At 40.9% G+C, this 23,849-nt stretch overlaps 1 protein-coding gene across 3 annotated transcripts in view; it reads left to right on the forward strand.

Moving 5' to 3' along the window:
• Window positions 1-3,825: 3,825 nt before the first annotated feature.
• DMXL2 (Dmx like 2) overlaps window positions 3,826-23,849 on the forward strand; it is a 162,805-nt gene continuing 142,781 nt past the window's right edge. For 2 of the 3 annotated variants that reach the window (XM_022579479.3, XM_022579480.3), the window contains exon 1: window positions 3,827-4,373. In XM_022579479.3, the coding sequence (XP_022435187.1) occupies window positions 4,287-4,373 (87 nt within the window). In that variant the 5' untranslated portion in view covers window positions 3,827-4,286. Of the gene's footprint in view, window positions 4,374-23,849 lie in introns of all 3 variants that reach the window. The other variant, XM_022579483.3, reaches the window with a different exon arrangement.

Here is a 23,849-nt window from a genome sequence, read left to right on the forward strand (position 1 = left end):
GCAGGTGGATTCTTAACCACTGCGCCACCAGGGAAGTACCCAGTGTTCATTTCTTAGTATACAGCTATTACTCACTAAAACAGTAGCTTCTATATCATATTCATTTTTTCTGTTATTCAACATGTATTACTGTTTAGTAAAATATCTGCCTTTATGTATGAACATGATGTTGGAATTTCTTCAAATCTATTAATTTTTTGTATGTTTTGTTCCCTTGAAAAAGTTTTTTTTTTAATTTATTTTTGGCTGCGTTTGGTCTTCATTGCTGTGCGCGGGCTTTCTCTAGTTGTGGTGAGCAGGGACTATTCTTTGCTGCGGTGGGTGGGCTTCTCATTGCAGTGGCTTCTCTTGTTGTGGAGCATGGGCTCTAGGCGCGTGGGCTCAGTAGCTTCGCGGCATGTGGGATCTTCCTGGCCCAGGGATTGAACCCGTGTCCCCTGCATTGACAGGCAGATTCTTAACCACTGCGCCAAAAGGGAAGTCTCTGTTCCTTCTTATAAAGGAATTTATTTAAATTTATTGTATCTAACTGCTTGCTTTATACCAATTTTTACTGATATATGCTGTATATATAGGAATTACCCCAAATTTATTTGATGCTGTGGCATGCTGTTTAGTTGCTAGTAACAAGATGCAGCACCAGTATTTGCCTTTATGGTACTTCACGCATAGTGTGTGCATTTTGTTGTCTGCAATATTTTCACTATTTAAAAAAAATGTGGCTTAGTACCTTTATTCATGGTTAGTAGTATACAATTAAATATACAGAACTTGTGATTTCCTAGAACCCAATATACTGTACGTAGTATACTCCATTAACATGAGTATGTATTACTTCCTTCCACAAAACCACTGAAAATCATTTAAACAGTTTCACACACACAAATAAATACATGTATACTAACAGGTTCTTTTTTACCCCATACATTTTTCATGAAAAATTGGGTGATCTTATTCCCTTTAAAATCTTTTTTTTTTTTTTTTTTGCGGTACGCGGGCCTCTCACGGTTGTGGCCTCTCCCGTTGCGGAGGCTCCGCACACACAGGCTCAGCAGCCATGGCTCGCGGGCCCAGCCGGTCCGCGACATGTGGGATCTTCTCGGACTGGGGCACGAACCCACGTCCTCTGCATCGGCAGGTGGACTCTCAACCACTGCGCCACCAGGGAAGCCCTAAAATCTTGTATGTCAGTACAAGTAAAGTACTATGATTCAGGCACCCGGGACACAGAGAAAATAAGATACTGATCCTGACTTGAAATATCTACAACTCTAGTAGAAGAAACAGACACAAACCAACAGTTAGATTGCTATGTGATATGTGTGTTTCAAGAGGAAGAAGCCTCAAGGTGTTTGGGGCTAGACAAGAAAGGTTTTACTGAGTAAGTGACTTTTAAACTAAATTGTGTTTTGTCAGATCAACAAGGGCAAGGAGGGCATTTCAGAGAGAGCAAAGAGCAAAGACTGGGAAGATTAAGAGAACACAGTATGCCCTGGAGACAGCAAATAGCTCAGTGGGGCTGGAGCATAGTGGGTGTGAGGGAACAGCCTGAGATAAAACTGGAAGATTAGGCAGAAGCTGTAGGGAGTGGAGATTTTAAGCAGAGAAATTTTTCCCTTAAAAAGGTTTCTCAGGCCACAGAGCTGTGGATGGATTGGAGAGCACAGAGCTGGAAGGCAGTCAAACCAGTTAGGAGGCTTTTAGGGTAATTACATGAGAAATGATGAGGTCTAAATGAAAGTAAAGGGCAGTAGGTATGATGAAGGGCATGGACTAGGGACCTCGAAAAGGGATCCTTGGATATAGACAACAGAGAGAATGGGGCTGAAATTGGCTCTGCGGTTTCTAGTTTGGGTGACTGGGGGAACAGTTATGCCATTAAATGCAAATGAAAATGCCCTAGGTCATTGGGAATTATCTTTGATTCCTTCTTCCACTCAACAGATTACCAACTCCTGCCAGGTCTTTGCCTGCAATCTTCTCCACTCTTCTAAGTATCCTTCACACTGATATGAAGTTTGTAAGGTCGGATCTTAACAAACGGCAGGCACCGCGAAACAGAGGAAAGCTTCAAGTGAGCTTTACTAGGGAGCTCTCCCGGGCGAGGTTCACTGGTCCGAGAGAAAGCGGCCAGAGAAGTCGCAGCCGGGCGAGGGTTGGGCAAGACTTTATAGGGGAAGAAGGGAAAGGGGTGTGGTGAATCTGGGAGGGCGCAGGGTGTTCCTTATTTGGTGGTCTTTTCGGGTATCCTGGGGCACCGTTAGTCCCGCCCCTCGAAAGGCGGGAAGGCTGGGCTGGGTTCAAAGTCCCCAGGTCAGTTCCTGGAACTGGGTGGTCCGGAATGTCTCCAGGGCAGTTTCTGGAACTGGGTGGTCCGGAGAATTTCGGTCTGATGCAACCTGTGAATCTGATTGTGTTCCCCTGTCTCGGGCCAGTTGGCCTTACAAAGTTACCTTCCTAAAGCAGCTGAGTGTATACATTACTGTTCACAGGGGCTTCCCTGGTGGTGCAGTGGTTGAGAGTCCGCCTGCCGATGCAGGGGACACGGGTTTGTGCCCCGGTCCGGGAAGATCCCACATGCCGCGGAGCGGCTGGGCCCGTGAGCCATGGCCGCTGAGCCTGTGCGTCCGGAGCCTGTGCTCCACAACGGGAGAGGCCACAACACTGAGAGGCCCGCGTACAGCAAAAAAAAAAATAAAAATAAAAAAAATTATACATTACTGCTCAGAAGCATTTGATGGAACTCCCCCCCCCCCCCCCCCCACTGCACGGGAATGAAATCTAAGCTTCTTTGTGGAGCATTCAAGCCTCTACATGTTCAGGCTGGCCACAAGCTACCTCTTGGATGTATCCATCTCTTGTTAACTACCATTCCTTTTCTCACCCTATATATCTTCAGCCTTAAACATTAATCTAATCATTGTTTCTCTAACACATCCTGTCATTTTACACTTCTAAGCCTTAGCTTAGGCTATTTTCTCTATTTGAATGCAGCGTTTATGTCAGTTTCTCCATAACACTTTACCCATCCCCTTAGTCAAAAGTATTCTTCCTCTTCTGTGGTGCATAGACTTTTGTGTCTCAATCCTAACACTTTTTGCGTTCTGCCTGTTTTTATAGATAGTTGTAACTTAGTCCCTTCTACTTCCTTGCCCCAGTGACTTAATCACACACAGTATAGGCTTAAAGCCTTGTGACGAATTGAACTGGAGCAGGGATCTGTTCCCTGTATCAAAGGTTAACAGTCTGGAAAAATCAGGCGATTCTGCAAGAATCCATAACATCGCGTATGAAAAAAGAGCCTAGAGGAGTCACTCATTCCAGGGGGCCCTTTCGCTGTCTAGAACAACCTTTACAAAAGGTGGGAACAAAATAATTTGCTGTTAGGGGAGTACGGCTTCTCTACACAGTTGCAAGATATTTTTATTGTTTACATAAAGTAAAATATCTTATGCACTGTACTTGAAAAAAGCCCTAAGGGATCTAAGATTTCCCGAGGTGAATTTTCCGCTGACGGGTGTCCTCCTGAAGTCGACTGCACTGACCATCATGCAGTGTACTTGGTAATGGATTAAAGACTCATCGAAGCATACTCGCGGTGCTTCTCCGGAGAGGGACTGCGGCTTGGCCCGGAGCGACCTCCGCTCCGCCCTGCGGCCACCCCCACGACCGCCCCCAGCGGCCGCAGCCTGGAGGCTCCAAGGGAATTCCCGCACCTCTGCGCGCGCAATCCCGGGACAAGGATCCGCGCGGCGCGCGCAATTGCCCTGGAAACCTCTGCGCGCGCACGCGCAAACGCGGGGCGGGGGAGGACTGAGCTAAGCGTTTAGCAGCGGAAGGAGGGGTTTTACCCTTCCAGTCGACTGGCGCTGCCCCCAGGGTGGACGCGCGCGCCGCCCATCTCCCTCGGGTGGAGCGTCCCTTCCAGCACGCGCCCGGCCGCGCGCTCCCCAGCCCCTCCCCCTCCGCCCTCCCCACTTCACAAGCACCCTTGCCCTCCTCCCGCATTTGTGCGCCGGTGCAGCAGGCAGTGGGAGCATCCGGGCACTTCCGCAGCCGAGCGGCGATCCGGGCGGCGGCAGCGGCGGCGGCGGCGGTCGAGGAGCTCCCATGGCTGGGACCAGGCTGGGGGAAGGCAAAAGGGGGGCGAGGCCTTAAGCCCGAGCCGCGGAGGGGTGGGTCCCGAGGGAGGCGGAGCGGGAAGCGCTCTCGCGGGCGGAGGAGGGCCGGGAGCGGGGCTCGTTCAGTCTTCTAGTGCGTTCGCCTGGCCAGCCGGGGCTCTGGAGATGCATCTACATCAGGTCCTCACCGGAGCTGTCAACCCTGGAGACAACTGCTATTCCGTGGGCAGCGTCGAAGATGTCCCCTTCACGGTGAGCGGTGTCCGGGAGCCCGAGGGGGAGAGACCGCAGTCTCTACGCGGGGGCCAAGACCCCCCTGTCCCTGGCCCACGCCTCCCCGGGAGGCTGCGAGGTGTTGGTAGGCCCCACCCGAGTCCCCTTTGCACCCCAATTTAGCGGGGCCGGCCGTGGGACTGTGATTCCTGCGGCTGCTGTAGGAAATTGCCAGTCAGGGGAAAGGTTGAGGAATCCACCGCCCTGTCCGCCCTCAGCAAACGGGCCCCGGGGGTGACTGCACCAGACGGTTCGTCTCCTAGGATGGCCCCGGGTCTGTGGTGGAGGAAGGTGAAACCGCTGAAAGCCCAGAGCGTCCGTTTCGCACCTGCGTCCGTTTCGCACCTGCCCTGGGCTTGGAGGCGCAGAGACTCGGTCTTGTCTCCTCGCGGAGCGTGGAGGCGATGCTGCGTCTGGCTCCCCCTGCCCGTTGTGTTAGGACATTGAGGAGCCGCTGGAGCCGGGTGGCTTTAAGCCCAACCCTCCGTACCTCCTGATATGCAGAACCTTAATTCCAACAAGAAAATGGAAAAATTCATTCTCTGCCTCCGAGAAATTTAGAATAGAATAATTAGAGTGACAGCGGCCTGGAGAGCTCTTATTTATGACGAGATCACGGTTTGGTAACCTCCCTAGATAATATTTTAATCCGTTTGCAAGGTAGGCTGGTTGGTTTGTTTTAAAGATAGGGCAATGTGAAAATTTTATAACAGTGTTTTTCCTGTTTGTGAGATTAAAAAAGTGTATGTAAACGATAATGTGTTAGAACCTCTTAAAAATCTGGATGAAATAGACATGTTTCTCAAGGAGCTTGGATGGATTAATCCTTTTGAGAATGGAATGTTGTTAGTATAGCCAATTCAAACCAAGCTCTAGAGCTTCATTTACCCACAGAGAGACTCCCATGGATTAACATGAGTTTCTTTTTTGTGTTAAATTTAGACATGGTCCTCCTTGGAAGGAACTGTAGACAATTAGACCTCGATTAAATACACATTGTTGTTAATAATCATTCTCTTTGATGAAATTGGAAATAGCATAACGGTATGCTTTTTAGACAAGGGAAACACTCTGATCTGATGTCTGCTTTCCAGTAGCATGTTTTTAAAGCTGCAGAAATAAGAAAAGCTTCTGCAAAACTGCAGAATCATGATGTAGCACAGTGCATTCAGGAGCAGAATTTATCTAACATTGTGATACATTAGAAATAACCCCATAAGATTGTTTTTTGGCCACTTTAATTTTAAATGTAATCAACTCGGCTTTGTACCAGTTTAGAATGAACCCTTAAAAAATATAATTTGCCTGACTTATATTGTTACATCTATCCCTATCAATGGTGTCATCTGTGTTTTGTGTACTTGTGACCTGAAAGATCCATATAGTGTTGAGCTTGGGCTTCAAGTGTGTAGACAATTTGGGAGGCATAGAGAGAAGAAATTTCCCTCTCCCCTAGTTGTGTATGTGGGGAGGAAGTTCCCCAGGGTTAGAAGAACAGGCTTTCTCCATCAAGAAATGAATCTGGACTCTTGGCTTATGGGGTATCTCCACACTATTATGGTCGTGGTAGTTTTCTGTTTCCATCTAAGGTAGAGTGGTGTCTCGTTGTGAGGCTGGTGTATAGGGCTAAACAGGTTCAGGTGCAGTCTGGAAAAGCCAGTGCCAGAACCATTAGTGCTGCACAGGTGTGGTTATGCTGTAGGCTGCCCATGACCAGGTCCTTGGAATCATTTTCAAATCTTTTTCCACCTCCCTCTTTCAGCCTGTCACCAAATCTAGCTGACTCTCTGCAGTGACTACCAGATTTACCCCTTTTCATGTCCTTAGTTACCAGATTATTGTAGAACCTTATTTGTATTAACGTAATATTAAAAACTTCCAAACTGGTTTCCTGACATCTCTGATCACTTCAATTCATCCTCCACACAGCTGCTGGTATAATAATCTTCAAATAGCATTTCACCGTATCATTCTTGGCTCAAGAGTATGTAGTTGTTTCTAAGAGCTGTGGTGTGAAATTTAAGTTTGTCAGATATTCTTCTGCCATCTTTGACTTTACATTTGATTATATATGCTCCTCACCTTGGCCCCTCTGCTCTAGACATACCAATCTTCTCACTCTAGCCTACATTTTTATGTTGCAACAAGAGAATTCTTGCGTTTTGTTTTCCCAAATAATGACTCAAAATTTACCTGGTGTAGGATGCCTGCCTGTGACACTGATTATTCTGGCCCTTTGGCATTTACACACCCATGTTGCACACCATCTCATTTTAATGTCTTAGTTTTCAAAAATATATTTATTTATTTATTTTGGTTGTGCCTGGTCTTAGTTGCGGCATGTGGGATCTTTAGTTGCGGCATGTAGGCTTCTTAGTTGCGGCATGTGAACTCTTAGTTGTGGCATGCATGTGGGATCTAGTTCCCCGACTGGGGATCAAACCCTGGCCCCCTGCATTGGGAGCATGGAGTGTTACCCACTGGACCACCAGGGAAGTCCCAATATCTTAGTTTTGAATACACTGATCCAGTTATAATTTTGCCTTGAACTAGAAATGACCTTTTGGACTCTATGAAGAACAGAGTTGCTTGAAAAAATGAGAACAAGCTGTTTTCAAGTACTCAGGAATCAGCTAACAGTTATTTCAATGCCTGTGTTAGTACAGTAAAAATGAAATTAAAAGAAAAGGTAAAGCTTCTTTATGTAGAGCATGCCATTTGATTTGTATAGCAATCAGAAGAAAAAACTTTAGTTCTGGGTCAGATGACTAACAAGGGGACCAGCCGGGACTGGAATGGAGGTCTTGTGACTTCTCATCTGGTCGGCTTTTCTCTGTAGCATGTTTCTTTCCTGTCAGAGTTCTTGCTCTGAAGGGTGTGTATATGTGGGGAGGGTCTAGACATGGCCAGTGTAGAAGGTAAGACTGTCTTGGAGCTAGCCAGTGGTAACCTGAGGATCTTTTCAAAATAGGGCAGATCATTTATTTCAGAGTGTATAAGCAAAGTTTTTTTTTTTTAATTATTTTTTATTTTTTTTTTATTTTTCGATACGCGGGCCTCTCACTGCTGTGGCCTCACCCGTTGCGGAGCACAGGCTCCGGACGCGCAGGCCCAGTGGCCATGGCTCACGGGCCCAGCCGCTCCGCGGCATGTGGGATCTTCCCGGACCGGGGCACGAACCCGTGTCCCCTGCATCGGCAGGCGGACTCTCAACCACTGTGCCACCAGGGAAGCCCCAATATAGGCAAAGTTTTTGAAAAGGAATTGTTCTAAAAGAATTTTGAAGTGTTCATGACATTGTAATTGAAAAACAATCTGTTATATATATATTGCACTGTGCATGGGAGGTGGTGGGTGGTGGTGGTGTGATCGGCTGGGCAGTGAATGTCTGCTTGGTTATGTTGTCAGGGCACGATCTCTACTGTGTTGACATGGTGATGCAGTTGGTAGTGGACAAACCCAGTGATGAGTACTTTTAGTGCTAGCATGTGGGCTGTGATGGTTTTTACTTGTGTTTTGGCAGTTAGGAGTTTTTTAAAACACTCAATTGTAATTTTATAAATACACTTGTATAAATATCACCTTTTGATCATTCTGTTCTTTTCAATATAAGATCTAAGTCCTGGGAAATATTGTTATCCTGTAATAAGTCAGGTCCCAGGTAGTCCAAAGGTTGATGTATGAGCTTTGTTGTAGTTTATTTTGCCATCGATACATTTCCAACTACCTTCTTACAGGTAAGTGGCTGTTTTAAGGCTTAATGCAACAGATAGTTTAAATTTCTCCTTATTTATGTTGTTTATTACTTTCTGAAAATAGTCCTTAGTTTTTTTTTATTTTACTTTTTTGTAAGCATTAGAATATTAATTAAAATAGTGATGGTACATGATGATTATTAATATAATTAAAATATTTTTTTCACCTAAGGGGTACAGACTATATTTTCAGACATATAGGGGCAGTTGATGTTACTCCATTCTGATATGAATTCAATACATTGATGAAAAAAGTTTACAAAAATTAATAAGTCATTTCCACTTTCAGGGGGCTTATAATATATTGGCAGAGATAAAAAATGATGTACATAATTACAATGTAAGTCAGGTGAAAGAGAGCACATGCAGTTGGGAAGATAAAAGATTTCATGAAAGATTGACACTTGGAAAGGCAGAGTAGTATTAGGCATTTCTAGATGGTAAGAACAACAAAAGCCAAGGAGTGGTGTGATATAAAGGATACATTATTGGGTGACTGTTCCTTCACAAAAGTGATTAAAAAAACAAAACAAAACACAGGACTTAAAAAACACCCCACAGGACTTCTTTATTAAGTAGCGAATACTGTTAGAATTTTGAAAGATACGATTTGCAAACATTACCCTTAGCTTTTTAGGAAAATATATTTGTATTCTGACATTCTTGACTTCTGTTGTTTTTGTTTTTTCTAGTAGTGAATGAAATGAATGAAAAAACATTTATTTAAAAGTTAGACGATAATGTTATGTTACATGTTATATATGTCATATATGACCTTTTTTTGGCATTTAGATATATTTTTATTCTACTGTAGCATAATAACATTCTAGTCCTAGAATTATGGCAACACCGAACTTTGAAAATAATCAGCTTGTTTATACATTTACAAATGTTTGCTGAACACATGGACGTGTGTGGCTCTGTGGAGATTAAAAAAAATAATAAAAAAGAACAAAAAAAACAGTCCAGATTTCAGGGAGTTTATTAAAAAAGTTTAGGAAGCTGGTAATCTATCTACTAGGGGAGTTAAGATGTATACTTAACCACAGCACGTCAGCTGTGTGGTATTGTGAGGCACTTAAATTCTTGTGGGAATTCAGAAGGAATAAGAGATCACTTTTGGCCAGGGGAATTGGAGAGTTAGACAGAAAAATGCTTTTGTACTGGCTAGTTATCAATAGGTATAATGACTTTACCTATTGACAGCGTATGCTGAGAATAAAGGGAAGGACAGAAGTCAAGAATTTAGAACGGGCTTGTTTCCCAGGAGAAATTGGCCCATTTATTCTTGGAGAGTAGCTTCTTGTTTATTTAAATTGATATCTTTTAGAGTTTGTGGCCTTGTGTTTGCTGTCAGCCTGTAGGTGAATATGAGGTTCTATAAGTTTTTACTTATGTCCCTAGGTAGATTCATTAGCCTGCCTTCTAGAGTGAGAAGACTCCTAGCAGCTACCCTGAAACTCCGGTATAACCCCAAATAATGCCTCCTCAGAAATGGGAAGTCAGAGACCAACTACTTATATGACATTGGCCAAATTGCTGAAACTTTTTAGGTTTTTCATCTGTAAAATGAGGTTCTTAAATTAGGTTCTCTTTAACTATTCAGACCTTGGATAGCATTTATACAGACCTCTCTAGAGATTTCCAAGGGGCAAAAGAGAAGATGGACCAGAAACATAAAGTGATTGTGGTGAGGATATAGGTCTAGCGCCTCTGTGCCCTGCCACTTGTATGTACGTACAAGACTGTTGGTCAGACTCTACAGTCAGGGAGCCTGACTTCCTTTCTGCCTCAGGGATTAAGCCATGCAGAGCCTTTGTGAAGTAGTGGTTCTTCTTCGGGCTCACAGTCGAGAAGGAGGCTCTTGTTTATGATTGTATCCTCAGTATCTGGTAGATGGTACTGTCCAGAGTACAGCGCAGAGTGGGAGACGGGCCAGGGTGATGGTATTCAACCACCCACTAAATAGATTTACTCCTTTACTTTCTGTTCTTAGCTTTTTGAGCATTTGAAGGATGACTTTAGAAATTATCTAAAAAATTGATACAAACGAACTTATTTGGAAAACAGATATAGACTCACAGACATAGAAAACAAACTTATGGTTATCAAAGGGGATAGTGGGGATGGGGGGGGAAAAATGAGGAGTTTGGGATTAACATACACACGACTATGTATAAAGTAAGTAAACAACAAGGACCTACTGTAGAGCACAGGGAACTATACTCAATATCGTGTAATAACCTATAATGGAAAAGAATGTGAAAAAGAATATATACATACATATGTATAACTGAATCACTTTGCTGTACACTTAAAACTAACACAACATTGTAAATATGTAAATACTTCAATTAAAAGAAGAAATTATAATCAGTATCTTAATTTGGATCTTGAGAAACTTTTAGAACAAATCAGAGTCTCAGTATTTTTTTTTTTGTTGCGGTACGCGGGCCTCTCACTGCTGTGGCCTCTCTCGTTGCGGAGCACAGGCTCCGCACGCGCAGGCTCAGCGGCCATGGCTCACGGGCCCAGCCGCTCCGCGGCACGTGGGATCTTCCCGGACCGGGGCACGGACCCGCGTCCCCTGCATCGGCAGGCGGACTCTCAACCACTGTGCCACCAGGGAAGCCCAGAGTCTCAGTATTTAATCATCAAAAAGAGTATAGGATGTTGGGTTACAACAGTAATGGTGCAGTGGAAAAACAAGTCGTGCCTGACCAATTTAATTTCCTTCTGTGATAGAAAGCAAGGCAGTGTTTAAAAGGGGATAATAATAGAGAATATCTGTAATTCAGATTCAAGTAAGGCTCTTCTAGCTTTTTTTTTGTGGCTTATTTTTTAAACAAGTTTGGAAACTAAATATTTTAATAGAAGTTTTAGGGTTTTCAATCTTTTTGAGTTTGTAGTATCCTTTTTTCATTTTATTTTTGCTCTGGATCCCTAATTTGTGATATAACAGGATAGGACTTGTTATTGAGGAAGCAGGGAGGCAGGTGCAACTTTCACAGGTGGTGTGACTGTATTTTCTTGCTCTTAGAGATAGCTCATGTAACCCTGGCACTTGACGTATAATATGTGAAACCAATTGACTGCTTTTATTCTCAAACTTTCACATTTCATGATTGCTAAAGGCTCCTTTAATGCTCCCCTTTGCCTCCATCCTAAACACCTAAAAATATGGTTAGCTTATATCTCTTTGATGGAGAAGTCACTAGGTATAAAGGGGTCACTGAACAGAACCAGATTCCTTTAAACACTACATGATAATTTGGTGGGGTGATTTGAAAGGCATAAATATCATCCTCTTAGATTATCATTGGAGATGTGTTCCTTTTGGTCTATTCCTCTAAAAATTGAGCCTTCTCAGGAATGATATTTAATTTAATTCGTACTAAGTCATGACATTTTCCTCTTGTGATTTTAGAAGAAACCCAGGAAACCTGAAACTATATGGGCATTATGCAAGGGGGCATAGATTGGACCCCCCCTCCCCCAAAACATAAAATTTTGGCTTAGACTAAGTTCAAAGACACACATAGCTTATATGGTCTCTGCATTTCAATAACAAAATGCTGACATTTTCCTAGGAGTAATGACTTCGGTTTTGTTATATGCTGGCACCTTCCTCATGTCTTCTCTGGCCTTGACTATATCTGTACTTAGGAGGATCTAATCAGAAGGAGATATTAAAATTACTATCATGTACTGTAACCGTAGCATCTTTTATATGGATGAATTGTCAGTGTTTCCAGGAAAGGCCAGTTCCTCCATTGGTACCGATGATCTTAAATTGGGAGTGATTTTGCCCCCTGGGACGTTTGGCAGTGTCTGGAGACATTTTTGATTGTTGACAAGGTTGTAGGGAAGGACTAGCATCTAGTGGGCAGAAGCCAGAGACCCTGATAAACATCCTATTATGTGCAAGACAGCTCCCCACAATGAAGAATTACTCAGCCTAAAATGTCAATACTGCTGCAGTTGTGAGAAACCCCAATTAATATCCCAGGTCCCATCCCCTCTTATCTACTCAAGCACATTGCTCTAACAGTTTCTCCTTTTCTGTCTTGTAAAATTGCTTTTTCTTCCTCATTGAAATAGTTTCTTTACTTAGCTCTCCTGGTTGTCCTTTACTTCCCTTGAGTACTCCTTCTCAACCTGATTTCAGATTTCTGTATCCAGCTTTTCTTTGACATCTCCCTTTTGAATGTCTAATAGCTGTCTCATAACATTCTCTTCCTCCAGCCTTCTCTAAAGCAGTAAATGGCTACCTTACCTTTTTTTTTTTTTCCAGTTCCCTTGGAATCTTTCACTGTTTTCTTTCATTTACACCCCAGATCTAATGTTGGCAACTTCTGTTGGCTATACCTTCAAAATGCATCCAGAATCTGTCCACTTATCACCTGTGCTGCTACCACCCTGGTCCAGGACACCATCATCTCTTTCCAAGATTATGGCAATAGGCTCTTAACAGGTCTCCTTGCCTTCTCTGCCTTTAGTCTTACACTTCTTCAGTTTATTTTCAACATAATAGTGGAATGATCCTGTTACTGTATAAATCGGATCTTATTAGTCTCTTGTTCAAAATTTTCAAATGACTTCTTTTTTCACTCAGAGAAAAGACCTGAGTGCCTTCAATACCCTTTACTGCTATTTCATTAGCACCTAGAACAAAAATTTATTGGGTACAAAATAGTACCCAATAAATTAGTAAATAGAAACGGCGCTTAGTGTAATATACAACATCCTTAGAGTAAATATGGTGACCACTTTTATAAGGCTATTTTTTTACAATACTTTTTGATATAGGTCAATGGCATTAGGCCATATTTAGATAAATGAATTTTATAGGATGGAGGCAGGGAGAGCTAAGAGAATACAATCCAGGTATAAAGCTTAGCTGGTCTGGTTTAATCTAAGGATGCATATTAATGTATTGAGAGGAATTGACAAATTATGTGCCTGTTAAGCAGTTCTAAAATTTTCACAGTTTTGCTTTTGAAAGACTTTAATACATAAAAAATTAGAGATTAACCTAATACCTGGACTGTAGAGATTTTTAAAAAATTTTTATTTATTTATTAGTTTATTTTTGTCTGTGTTGGGTCTTCGTTTCTGTGCGAGAGCTTTCTCTAGTTGCGGCGAGCATGGGCCGCTCTTTCTTGCGGTGCGCGGGCCTCCCACTGTCGCGGCCTCTCTTGTTGCAGAGCACAGGCTCTAGACGCACAGGCTCGGTAGTTGTGGCTCACGGGCCTAGTTGCTCTGCGGCATGTGGGATCTTCCCAGACCAGGGCTCGAACCCGTGCACCCTGCATTGGCAGGCAGATTCTCAACCACTGTGCCACCATGGAAGCCTTGTAGAGATTTTTTATTTTAAGAGTTACAGATTTTAAAAAATAGCTGATCTGGGCCTGGAATTGAAAATTGAGGAGCCTGACAAAGACAAGATTGAGGTGGTTGCCCCACCTGGTGGTAAACTGAACTCAGCCAAAGGAATATTCTTTTTTTTTTTTTAACATCTTTATTGGGGTATAATTGCTTTACAATGGTGTGTTAGTTTCTGCTTTATAACAAAGTGAATCAGTTATACATATACATATGTTCCCATATCTCTTCCCTCTTGCGTCTCCCTCCCTCCCACCCTCCCTATCCCACCCCTCCAGGCGGTCACAAAGCATCGAGCTGATCTCCCTGTGCTATGTGGCTGCTTCCCACTAGCTATCTACCTTACGTTTGGTAGTGTATATATGTCCATGCCTCTCTGTTGCTTTGTCACAGCTTACCCTTCCCCCTCCCCATATCCTCAAGTCCATTCTCTAGTAGGTCTGTGTCTTTATTTCTGTCTTACCCCTAGGTTCTTCATGACCTTTTTTTTTCTTAGATTCCATATATATATGTGTTAGCATATGGTGTTTGTCTTTCTCTTTCTGACTTACTTTACTCTATATGACAAACTCTTAGGTCCATCCACCTCACTACAAATAACTCAATTTCGTTTCTTTTTATGGCTGAGTAATATTCCATCATATATATGTGCCACATCTTCTTTATCCATTCATCCGCTGATGGATACTTAGGTTGCTTCCATCTCCGGGCTATTGTAAATAGAGCTGCAATGAACATTGTGGTACATGACTCTTTTTGAATTATGGTGTTCTCAGGGTATGTGCCCAGTAGTGGGATCGCTGGGTCATATGGTAGTTCTATTTGTAGTTTTTTAAGGAACCTCCATACTGTTCTCCATAGTGGCTGTACCAATTTACATTCCCACCAGCAGTGCAAAAGTGTTCCCTTTTCTCCACACCCTCTCCAGCATTTATTGTGTCTAGATTTTTTGATGATGGCCATTCTGACCGGTGTGAGATGATATCTCATTGTAGTTTTGATTTGCATTTCTCTAATGATTAATGATGTTGAGCATTCTTTCATGTGTTTGTTGGCAATCTGTACATCTTCTTTGGAGAAATGTCTATTTAGATCTTCTGCCCATTTTTGGATTGGGTTGTTTGTTTTTTTGTTATTGAGCTGCATGAGCTGCTTGTAAATTTTGGAGATTAATCCTTTGTCAGTTGCTTCACTTGCAAATATCTTCTCCCATTCTGAGGGTTGTCTTTTGGTCTTGTTTATGGTTTCGTTTGCTGTGCAAAAGCTTTGAAGTTTCATTAGGTCCATTTGTTTATTTTTGTTTTTATTTCCATTTCTCTAGGAGGTGGGTCAAAAAGGATCTTGCTGTGATTTATGTCATAGAGTGTTCTGCCTATATTTTCCTCTAAGAGTTTGATTGTTTCTGGCCTTACATTTAGGTCTTTAATCCATTTTGAGCTTATTTTTGTGTATGATGTTAGGGAGTGTTCTAATCTCATACTTTTACATGTACCTGTCCAGTTTTCCCAGCACCACTTATTGAAGAGGCTGTCCTTTCTCCACTGTACATTCCTGCCTCCTTTATCAAAGATAAGGTGACCATATGTGCGTGGGTTTAACTCTGGGCTTTCTATCCTGTTCCATCGATCTATAGTTCTGTTTTTGTGCTAGTACCATATTAGAAGCAAGATTTTCTTTAGAAAGTAATTTTAAGAATGTTGGGAATTCCCTGGTGGTCCAGTGGTTAGGACTCCGTGCTTTCACTGCCGAGGATGAGGGTGCAGTCCCTGGTCAGGGAAAGCCGTGGGGTGCAGCCAAAGAAAAAAGAAGAATGTTTTAATACATAGACAAATGGAACATTTAAACATGGCTGTCATTTTATGGTAGAAAAATTTTATATAATCAAAAGCCCAATTTGGCCATTAAAATCAAAAAGCAAACAAAAACCATAAAGAACTCAATTTTTTGTTTTAACATTATTAATATAATATCTACATTGTGAAAAACTCATAATTCAAACAATGTTGAAATATAGAAAGTAAGAAGGAAAGTTTCCTTTTCCTAGTAGAATTTTGTTTAGCCTAACTTCCTGGTCATCCTGATTCAAAAAATATTTGAGTGCCTAGGCATTGTGCATACCCTCTAAGGCAAACCAGCTATTAAATATGCACTGTTGTACACTGTTGGTGTATGTTGTTTTAAGGTATAAACTAGTTAAATTGGTAAAGTAGTTGAATTACAGCCCTTCTTTCTGGTAGTATTTAATAGTGCCAGTTGCATGTGGTTGATATATAGAAACACAATTTTTTTTGAAATGGAAGGATTAATATCCATCTTGTATGTTAAATTGGTATATGAAATGAAATGTTTTACAATTTAGATCTAGTATAGGAATTTTAGATCTAGGAATTAAAGAATTTAATCAAAGCTACACAGCAGACTCTGGCAGAATTAAGACTGGAACCAATAAACAAATGGGACCTAATTAAGCTTAAAAGCTTTTACACAGCAAAGGAAATCATCAACAAAACCAAAAGACATCCTATGGAATGGAAAATATTTGCAAATGATATGACTGACAAGGGGATAATTTCCAAAATATATAGGTAAAAAAAAAATCAAGAAAACAAACAACCTAATAAAAAAAATGGGCAGAAGACCTGAATAGACATTTTTTTTCCAAAGAAGACATACAGATGGCTAACAGGCATATAAAAAAATGCTCAACATTGATAATTATTAGAGAAATGCACATCAAAACAACAAGGTATCACCTCACACCTGTCAGAATGGCTGTCATCAAAAAGTCTACAAATACATGTTGGAGAGTATGTAGAGAAAAGGGAACCCTTGTACACTGTTGGTAGGAATGTAAATGGTGATGCAGCCACTATGGAAAACAGTTCCTCAAAAAACTAAAAATAGAACTACCATATGATCCAGTAGTTCTACTTCTGAGTATATATCCAGAAAAAATGAAAACACTAAGTTGAAAAGACACCTGCACCCCAATCTTTACAGCAGCACTATTTATAATAGCTAAGATACGGAAGCAACCCAGGTGTCCATCAACAGATGAATGGATAAAGAAGATGTGATACATATGTACGCAATGGAATAGTACTCAACCATAAAAAAGAATGAAATTCTGCCATTTGTAGCAATGTGGATGGACCTAGAGAATACTATGCTTAGTGAGATAAGTCAGAAAAAGACAAATACTGTATATCACTTATATGTGGAATCTAAAAATTAATGTAAACAAATGTTATGCAAAACAGAAACAGACTCAGATATAGAAAACAAACTAGTGGTTACCAAAGGGGAGAGGGAAGGAGGGAGGGGCAAATTAGAAGAATGGGATTAAGAGATACAAAGTACTATATATAAAATAGGTAAGCAACAAGGATATATTGTAAAACACAGGGAATTATAGCTATTATCTTGTAATAACTTTTGATGGAGTATAATGGAGTTTAATCCATTAAAATACTGAATCGCTGTGCTCTACACCTGAAACTAACATAATATTGTAAATCAACTATACTTCAATGAGAGGGAAAAAAAAAGGACTGGAACCTAAGGCTCCAAGTTCTTTTTTCTCCCCTTAAAATTTAAAAAGTAACACATGCCCTTGTAGATAGTTTGAAAAATGTAGACGAAAGATAAAATCATTTGTAATTGTACAATCCAGAGATAACCCCTCTTACCATTTTGGTAAAGTGGACGGAGGCCTCATGGAGGAGGCTTAATTGATTTCAGAATGCTTATCTTTATTTTTTTCCTGAATGAGTTTTGGGTAGTTATTTTTGTAAGAATATATTCTTTTGTGTAGGTATTCAAATTTATTAATTTAAAATTGTTCAGAGCCACCTCTTACTATGTTTTTGAGGTTTGCAGCATCTGTTATATTGCTTCTTTTCTCTTTACTATCATTGGTTGTTTGTGGCTCCTCTTTTCCTTCAGTAGAGGTTTATCAACCTAATTAATCTTTTAAAATAACCCACTTCTAACTTTACTAGTTCTTTCTGTTATATATTTATTTTCTATTTCATTAACTCTTATTCTTGATTTATTATTTCCTTCTTTCTGCTTTATTTGGATTAGTTTTGCTGTTTTCTTCTTAATTTGAGATAAACATTCCAGCCTCTTTTTCTAATATATACATTTAAGGATGTAAGTATTATATTCTTAAGACTTACATTACCTGCATACCACAAAGCTATTTTTAATTTATTTTTATTTATTAAAAAATTTTTTTAAAATTGAAGTACAGTTGATTTATAGTGTTTCAGGTATACAGCAAAGTGATTCAGTTATACATATACATATATGTATATTCTTTTTCAGATTCTCTTCCATTATAGGTTATTACAAGATATTGAGTATAGTTCCCTATGCTATAGAGTAGGTCCTTGTTGTTTATTTTATCTGTTAATTCAAAATTTCTACTTCATCCCTGCCTCCCCTTCCCCCTTTGGTAACCATAAGTTTGTTTTCTGTGGCTGTGAGTCTATTTCTGTTCTGTTAATAAGTTCATTTGTATCTTTTTTTTTTTAGATTCCACATATAAGTGATATCATATGATATTTGTGTTTCTCTCTCTGACTTACATCAGAGATAATGATAATCAGAGATAATGATAATCTCTAGGTCCATTCATGTTGCTGCAAATGGCATTATTTCATTCTTTTTTTATGGCTGAGTAATATTCCATTGTGTGTGTGTCTGCTCTCTAATCGTGGTGTGCGGGCTCTAGAGTGCGCCGGCTTAGTTGCCCCACGGCATGTGGGATCTTAGTTCCCCTACCAGGGATCGAACCAGCGTCCCCTGCATTGGAAGGCGGATTCTTAACCACTGGGCCACCAGGGAAGTCCCTTTTGTGTTTCATTCTTGAAAGACATTTTTGCTTAGGTTGCATAGGTTGAGGATGGCAGTATTTTCTTTTCAGCATCTTGAAGATACCACTCCTTTATCTTCTTGCCTCCACTGTTTGTGTTGAGAAGTGAGCTGCCAGCTTGTTGCTTCTTTAGAAGTTGTATTTTAATTTTTTTCCCTCTAGCTGCTTGTAAGGTTTTTCTTGTCTTTCTGGTGTTTTACTGTGTTGTGTCTTGGTGTCCTTTTTTTTTTTCTTTTTAATCCTGTTTGGGACTTTTGAAATTTTTGAATTTGTGAGTTGATGTATTTCATCAAATTTGGAAAATTTTCAGCTAATAGCTCTCAAATATTGTTTCTGCCCCATTGACCTCATGAGACTAATACATTAAGTATATTAGGACTTCTCTGGTGGCGCAGTGGTTGAGAATCCACCTGCCAATGCAGGGGACACGGGTTCGAGCCCTGGTCCGGAAAGATCCCACATTGCTATGTAACAACTAAGCCCATGGCCACAACTACTGAGCTCCCGCAGCACAATTACTAAAGCCCGCATGTCCTAGAGCCCGCGTGCTGCAACTTCTGAAGTCTGTGGGCCTAGAGCCCATGCTCTACAGCAAGAGAAGCCCTGCAATGAGAAGCCCACACACCACAACGAAGAGTAGCCCTTGCTCACAGCAACGGAGACCCAATGCAACCAAAAAAAAAAAAAAATATATATATATATATATATATGTATATCTATTAGATCTTCTCCCTTTAGTTCTATGTCTAAAACCCTCTCTACTATATTTTCTTTTCATCCTTTTTAGAATTCTAATTGGTTTTTTCTAATCCATTTGCTAATCCTTTCTTTTTTTTGTTTGTTTGTTTGGCTGCTTCAGGTCTTAGTTGTAGCACTCAGGATCTTCGTTAAGGCATGTGGGATCTTTTGTTGCAGCTCAGGGCTTCTCTCTAGTTGTGGCGTGTGGGTTTTCTCTCTTTAGTTGTGGCACGTGGGCTCCAGAGTGTGTAGGTTCTGTAGTTTGCAGCATGCAGGCTCTCTAGTTGAGGCTCAGTAGTTGTGGCGCTGGGGCTTAGTTGACCCGAGGCATGTGGGATCTTAGTTCCCCAACCAGGGATTAAACCCATGTTCCCTGCATTGGAAGGCAGATTCTTTACCACTGGACCACCAGGGAAGTCCTGCTAATCCTATCTTAAGTCATGTCTGATTTGCTCTATTGTACTTACTGCACTCACTAGTCCTAGATTTTGTTTTGTTTGCCCTTTATAAGATTGAAAAAATGTCCTTATATTCTTTTTTGCTGGAAGTTTTTATCATGAAGTCATCTTGAATATTGTCAAATGTTTTTTTTTTCATTGATATGGTCTTGTGATTGTTTTTCTTCTTTAAACTGTTAGTGTGGTAGATTACATTGATTGATTTTTTGCAAATAAAATCAGCCTTGTATTACTGGTATAAGCCCCACTTGGTTATGGTGTGTATTATCCTTTTTATATAGGGCTAGATTTGATTTGCTAATATTCTGTTGAGTGTTTTTGCATCTATGTTCATTCTTTTTTTTTTGCGGTACGCGGGCCTCTCACTGTTGTGGCCTCTCCCGTTGCGGAGCGCAGGCTCAGCGGCCATGGCTCACGGACCCAGCTGCTCCGCGGCATGTGGGATCTTCCCAGATTGGGGCACGAACCCGTGTCCCCTGCATCGGCAGGCGGACTCTCAACCACTGAGCCACCAGGGAAGCCCTATGTTCATTCTTGATCCATTGTCTTTTCCCCTCATATTGTTTCTGTTTGGTTTTGGTATTATTGTAATGCTGGTTTCATAAAATGAGTTTGTAAGTATTCCTTCCTTTTCTATTTTCTGTCACAGATCAGGTAGAAATGGTTTCATTCTGTAAATTCTAGTAGGATCTTCCAGTGAAATCATCTGGGTTTTGACTTTTCTGTTTCAGAAGTTTTTTTTTGTTTTGTTTTGTTTTTTGCGGTACATGGGCCTCTCACTGTTGTGGCCTCTCCTGTTGCAGAGCACAGGCTCTGGACGTTTAGGCTCAGTGGCCATGGCTCACGGGCCCAGCTGCTCCGCGGCATGTGGGATCCTCCCGGACCAGGGCGCACGAATCCATGTCCCCTGCATCGGCAGGCGGACTCTCAACCACTGTGCCACCAGGGAAGCCCCAGAAGGTCTTTTTTTTAAAAAATTGAGCTGTAGTTGATTTACAATATTAGTTTCAGTTGTACAGAATTTTAGGGTTTTATCTGCACATTCAATTTCTTTAACAATTAAAGGACTATTAAGGTAATGTATTTCATTTTGGGTGTGTTTTTGTAGTTTCTGGTTTTGGAGGAATTAGTCTTTTTTTTTTTTCTATTTCACTGTCATATTTATGTGTATAGAGTTGTTTATAGTATTTTATTATCTTTTTAATGTTTGCAAGATTAGTACTGGTATTTTCTTTTATTCTCTTTTTATTTTTTAAAAGAAAAAAAATTTTTAAGTTATCTTTTTATTTTTCATTAATTAATTAATTTATTTTTGGCTGCATTGGGTCTTCATTGCTGCATGCGGGCTTTCTCTAGTTGCGGTGAGCGGGGACTACTCTTTGTTGCAGCACGCGGGCTTCTCATTGCCGTGGCTTCTCTTGTTGCGGAGCTCAGGCTCTAGGCCCGTGGGCTTCAGTAGTTGCAGCACACGGGCTCAGTAGTTGTGGCATGAGGGCTCTAGGGCATGTGGGCTTCAGTAGTTCTGTTGCGCATGCTCAGTAGTTGTGGCTCGTAGGCTCTAGAGCACAGGCTCAGTTGTGGCGCACGGGCTTAGTTGCTCCATGGCATGTGGGATCTTCCCGAACCAGGGCTTGGTTTTTAATTGATTAATATGGAAGCTTAGATTACTGGTCTGAGGGTATTTATTCTTCTATGGCATTTTTATAGTAGTCGCTTTAACATGTTTGTGTGTTAATTTCAAAGTCTGTGTCTGTTGATTGTCTTTTCCCATGTGAGTTGAGATTTTCTTAGCTCTTTTTATGCTCAGTAATTTTGCATTGTTACCTGGACTGTTTAAAATATTGTGTTATGCAACTCTAGGTCTTGTGTAAAGTTTATGGAGAATGTTGATATTTTGTTTTAGCAGGCAATCAGCTTATTTGGGTTCATGCCAAAAGTTCTGACCAGCCTTCTATAGGTTGTAGTTTCAGTGTGAGTTCCATTTTCAAAGGCCTTGCAGTGCTAGTTGGATATAACCTGTGTACATGCCACAGGCGGCCAGTATGAGACCTGGGCAGTGGTATCTCCTGTAGTTCAGATCCCAAAGGTGTTTATGCTGCTGTTTTAGGTATGATCTGTGCATGTGCTGCCCGGGGATGCACCCAGGAGTTTATAAAAAAGTTTATTGGGTTGTTCTTCCAAGCTCTTCCCTTTTTGTGATTTCTGTGGTACTTTCTGTTTTGCTAGGACTCCCCTTGGTGGTTCTCTGGCTGGAAAGTTGAGACTTTAGTTACCCTGCTCTGTGCTTCCTGTGACTGTATTTGTGTTCAGTGCCAAGCAGCAGTAGGACAGAGAAAGAAAAAAAAGCAACTGGGATTTCCCCCACTCTCTTGGGATCATAGCTCTTTATATTGGAGCTCTGGGATTGCTTGGGGGCTGGGATGTGAGAAAATGGAGAAAAGAAAAGGAAAAAAAAGGATAAATGGGGAATTTTCTCTCCCTCTCTTTGAAAATTAAGAGTCTCTTTTCCTACTTTTTGAACCAAAAATAAATGGCTTCTCCTGGAGGTATTTTTTTTTGTGTTCTGGTTTCGTCCTAAGTTTAAACTCTCTGCTAATACAGTGGATTTCAAATTCTGTTCTTTCCTCGTTCATCTACTACCATTTACTTTTCAGAGTTTTAAAATATTTGTTCCATGCATTCTGTCCATGTTTTATGGCTGCATTCAGTGGGAGAGAGATATTGTTGTTCTTACTTAGAATCAAAGCTATGATACCATTTTTCATATCAAAAAAGATCAAGGACCAGCAATAAGTCTAATAATACATGTAGAAGATTCCTGTGGGCAGAATTAATAAAACTTTATTGAGAAACCTAAATAAAGGGAGATAAATACCATGTTTATGGACTAGTATAAAGGTATCAATTCTTTCCAAGCTAATTTATAGCTTTGATGTGTTCCCAGTCAAAAACTTAAAGAGGATTTGTGAAATTTGACAGAATGATGCCTAATTTTATGGAAAGAGATAGGGCCAAGAATAGATAAGGCTATCTTGAAGAACACTAAGATGAGAGGACTTCTACCAGCTGAAGACTTGAAGTTGTAGTCATTAAGGTAGTGTGGTGGTGGCCTAAGAACAAATATACCAAACTAACATAACAGAGCACCAGAAACAGACTCACACATTTATTGATGCCTGATTTTTTTTTTTGGCCACACTGTGTGGCATGTGGGATCTCAGTTCCCTGATCAAGGCTCGAACCCACACCCCCTGGAGTGGAAGCGCACTCTTAACCACTGGACTGCCAGGAAAGTCCCACCTGATGCTTGATTTATGTCAAAGATGACGTGGTAGAATAGTATAGAATGGTTGATCTTCTCAGTCAGTAGTGCTGGGACATTTTCTTATTTATATAGGAAAGAAATGAAACTTGGCCTCCAGCTCACCCCATACATAAAAATTAACTGCAGGTAGATTACAGATCTAGGTGTGAAAGAACAATAAAGATTTTAGAAGACAGTATAGAAAATTTATTCATGACCTTCAGGTTGCAAAATATTTCTTAAAACACCAAATATACCACAATTATAGATAAATAAATTAATTTATGATGTGAACCAGGTTTCTCATAATTGAAGAAGGAGTTCAAAATATGGAATGTAGGAAGGCTAGAACGAATGGTGGATATAATCAGACCAGAGGCATCTGTATGACTTCATATGTATGTGTGTGTATCCATATATGTATATGTTATGTGTTTTTAATGTGTGAATCTGTTTGTGTGTGTATATATATATTTAGAGAGTGAGAAAGGTAGAGACCAATGATGTATAGGTATAGAGGTATATAGATATGGTGGGGATGTATGCATGTCCTGGATGTCGTTGCTTTTAAACCTTTCAATGGAGAGTTGAAACTGTATGTGGGTGTCTACATACACACACACCCACATATGCATGTGTATTCAAGTGCACGCGCACACATGTCTGTTTCCTAGTTGGTCAGCTGAGAGGGCCTAGAGACAGTTGGTACTCCAGCAGCAGAAACATAACTGGCATCAAGATCTTGGTTTCTAAATACCATTCTCCACTAAAAAGAAACAGCATTCCTTGGAGAAATAGCTGATTCTAGGTTGGATGATAAGCCTAGATAAGCCTGGAATCTCTTATGCCAGAAAGTAAGGAATTGTTCAAAGAATGACGAGAACATGTCAAAAGAAGACAGGGCTAGCTTGAAGGGTTCCTACTGGCCAAGTCTGG

This window comes from Delphinapterus leucas, chromosome 2 (assembly GCF_059928025.1).
Source record: "Delphinapterus leucas isolate spDelLeu-1000000601 "Yukka" chromosome 2, BTC_Dleu_Yukka2, whole genome shotgun sequence".
NCBI lineage: Eukaryota > Metazoa > Chordata > Mammalia > Artiodactyla > Monodontidae > Delphinapterus > Delphinapterus leucas.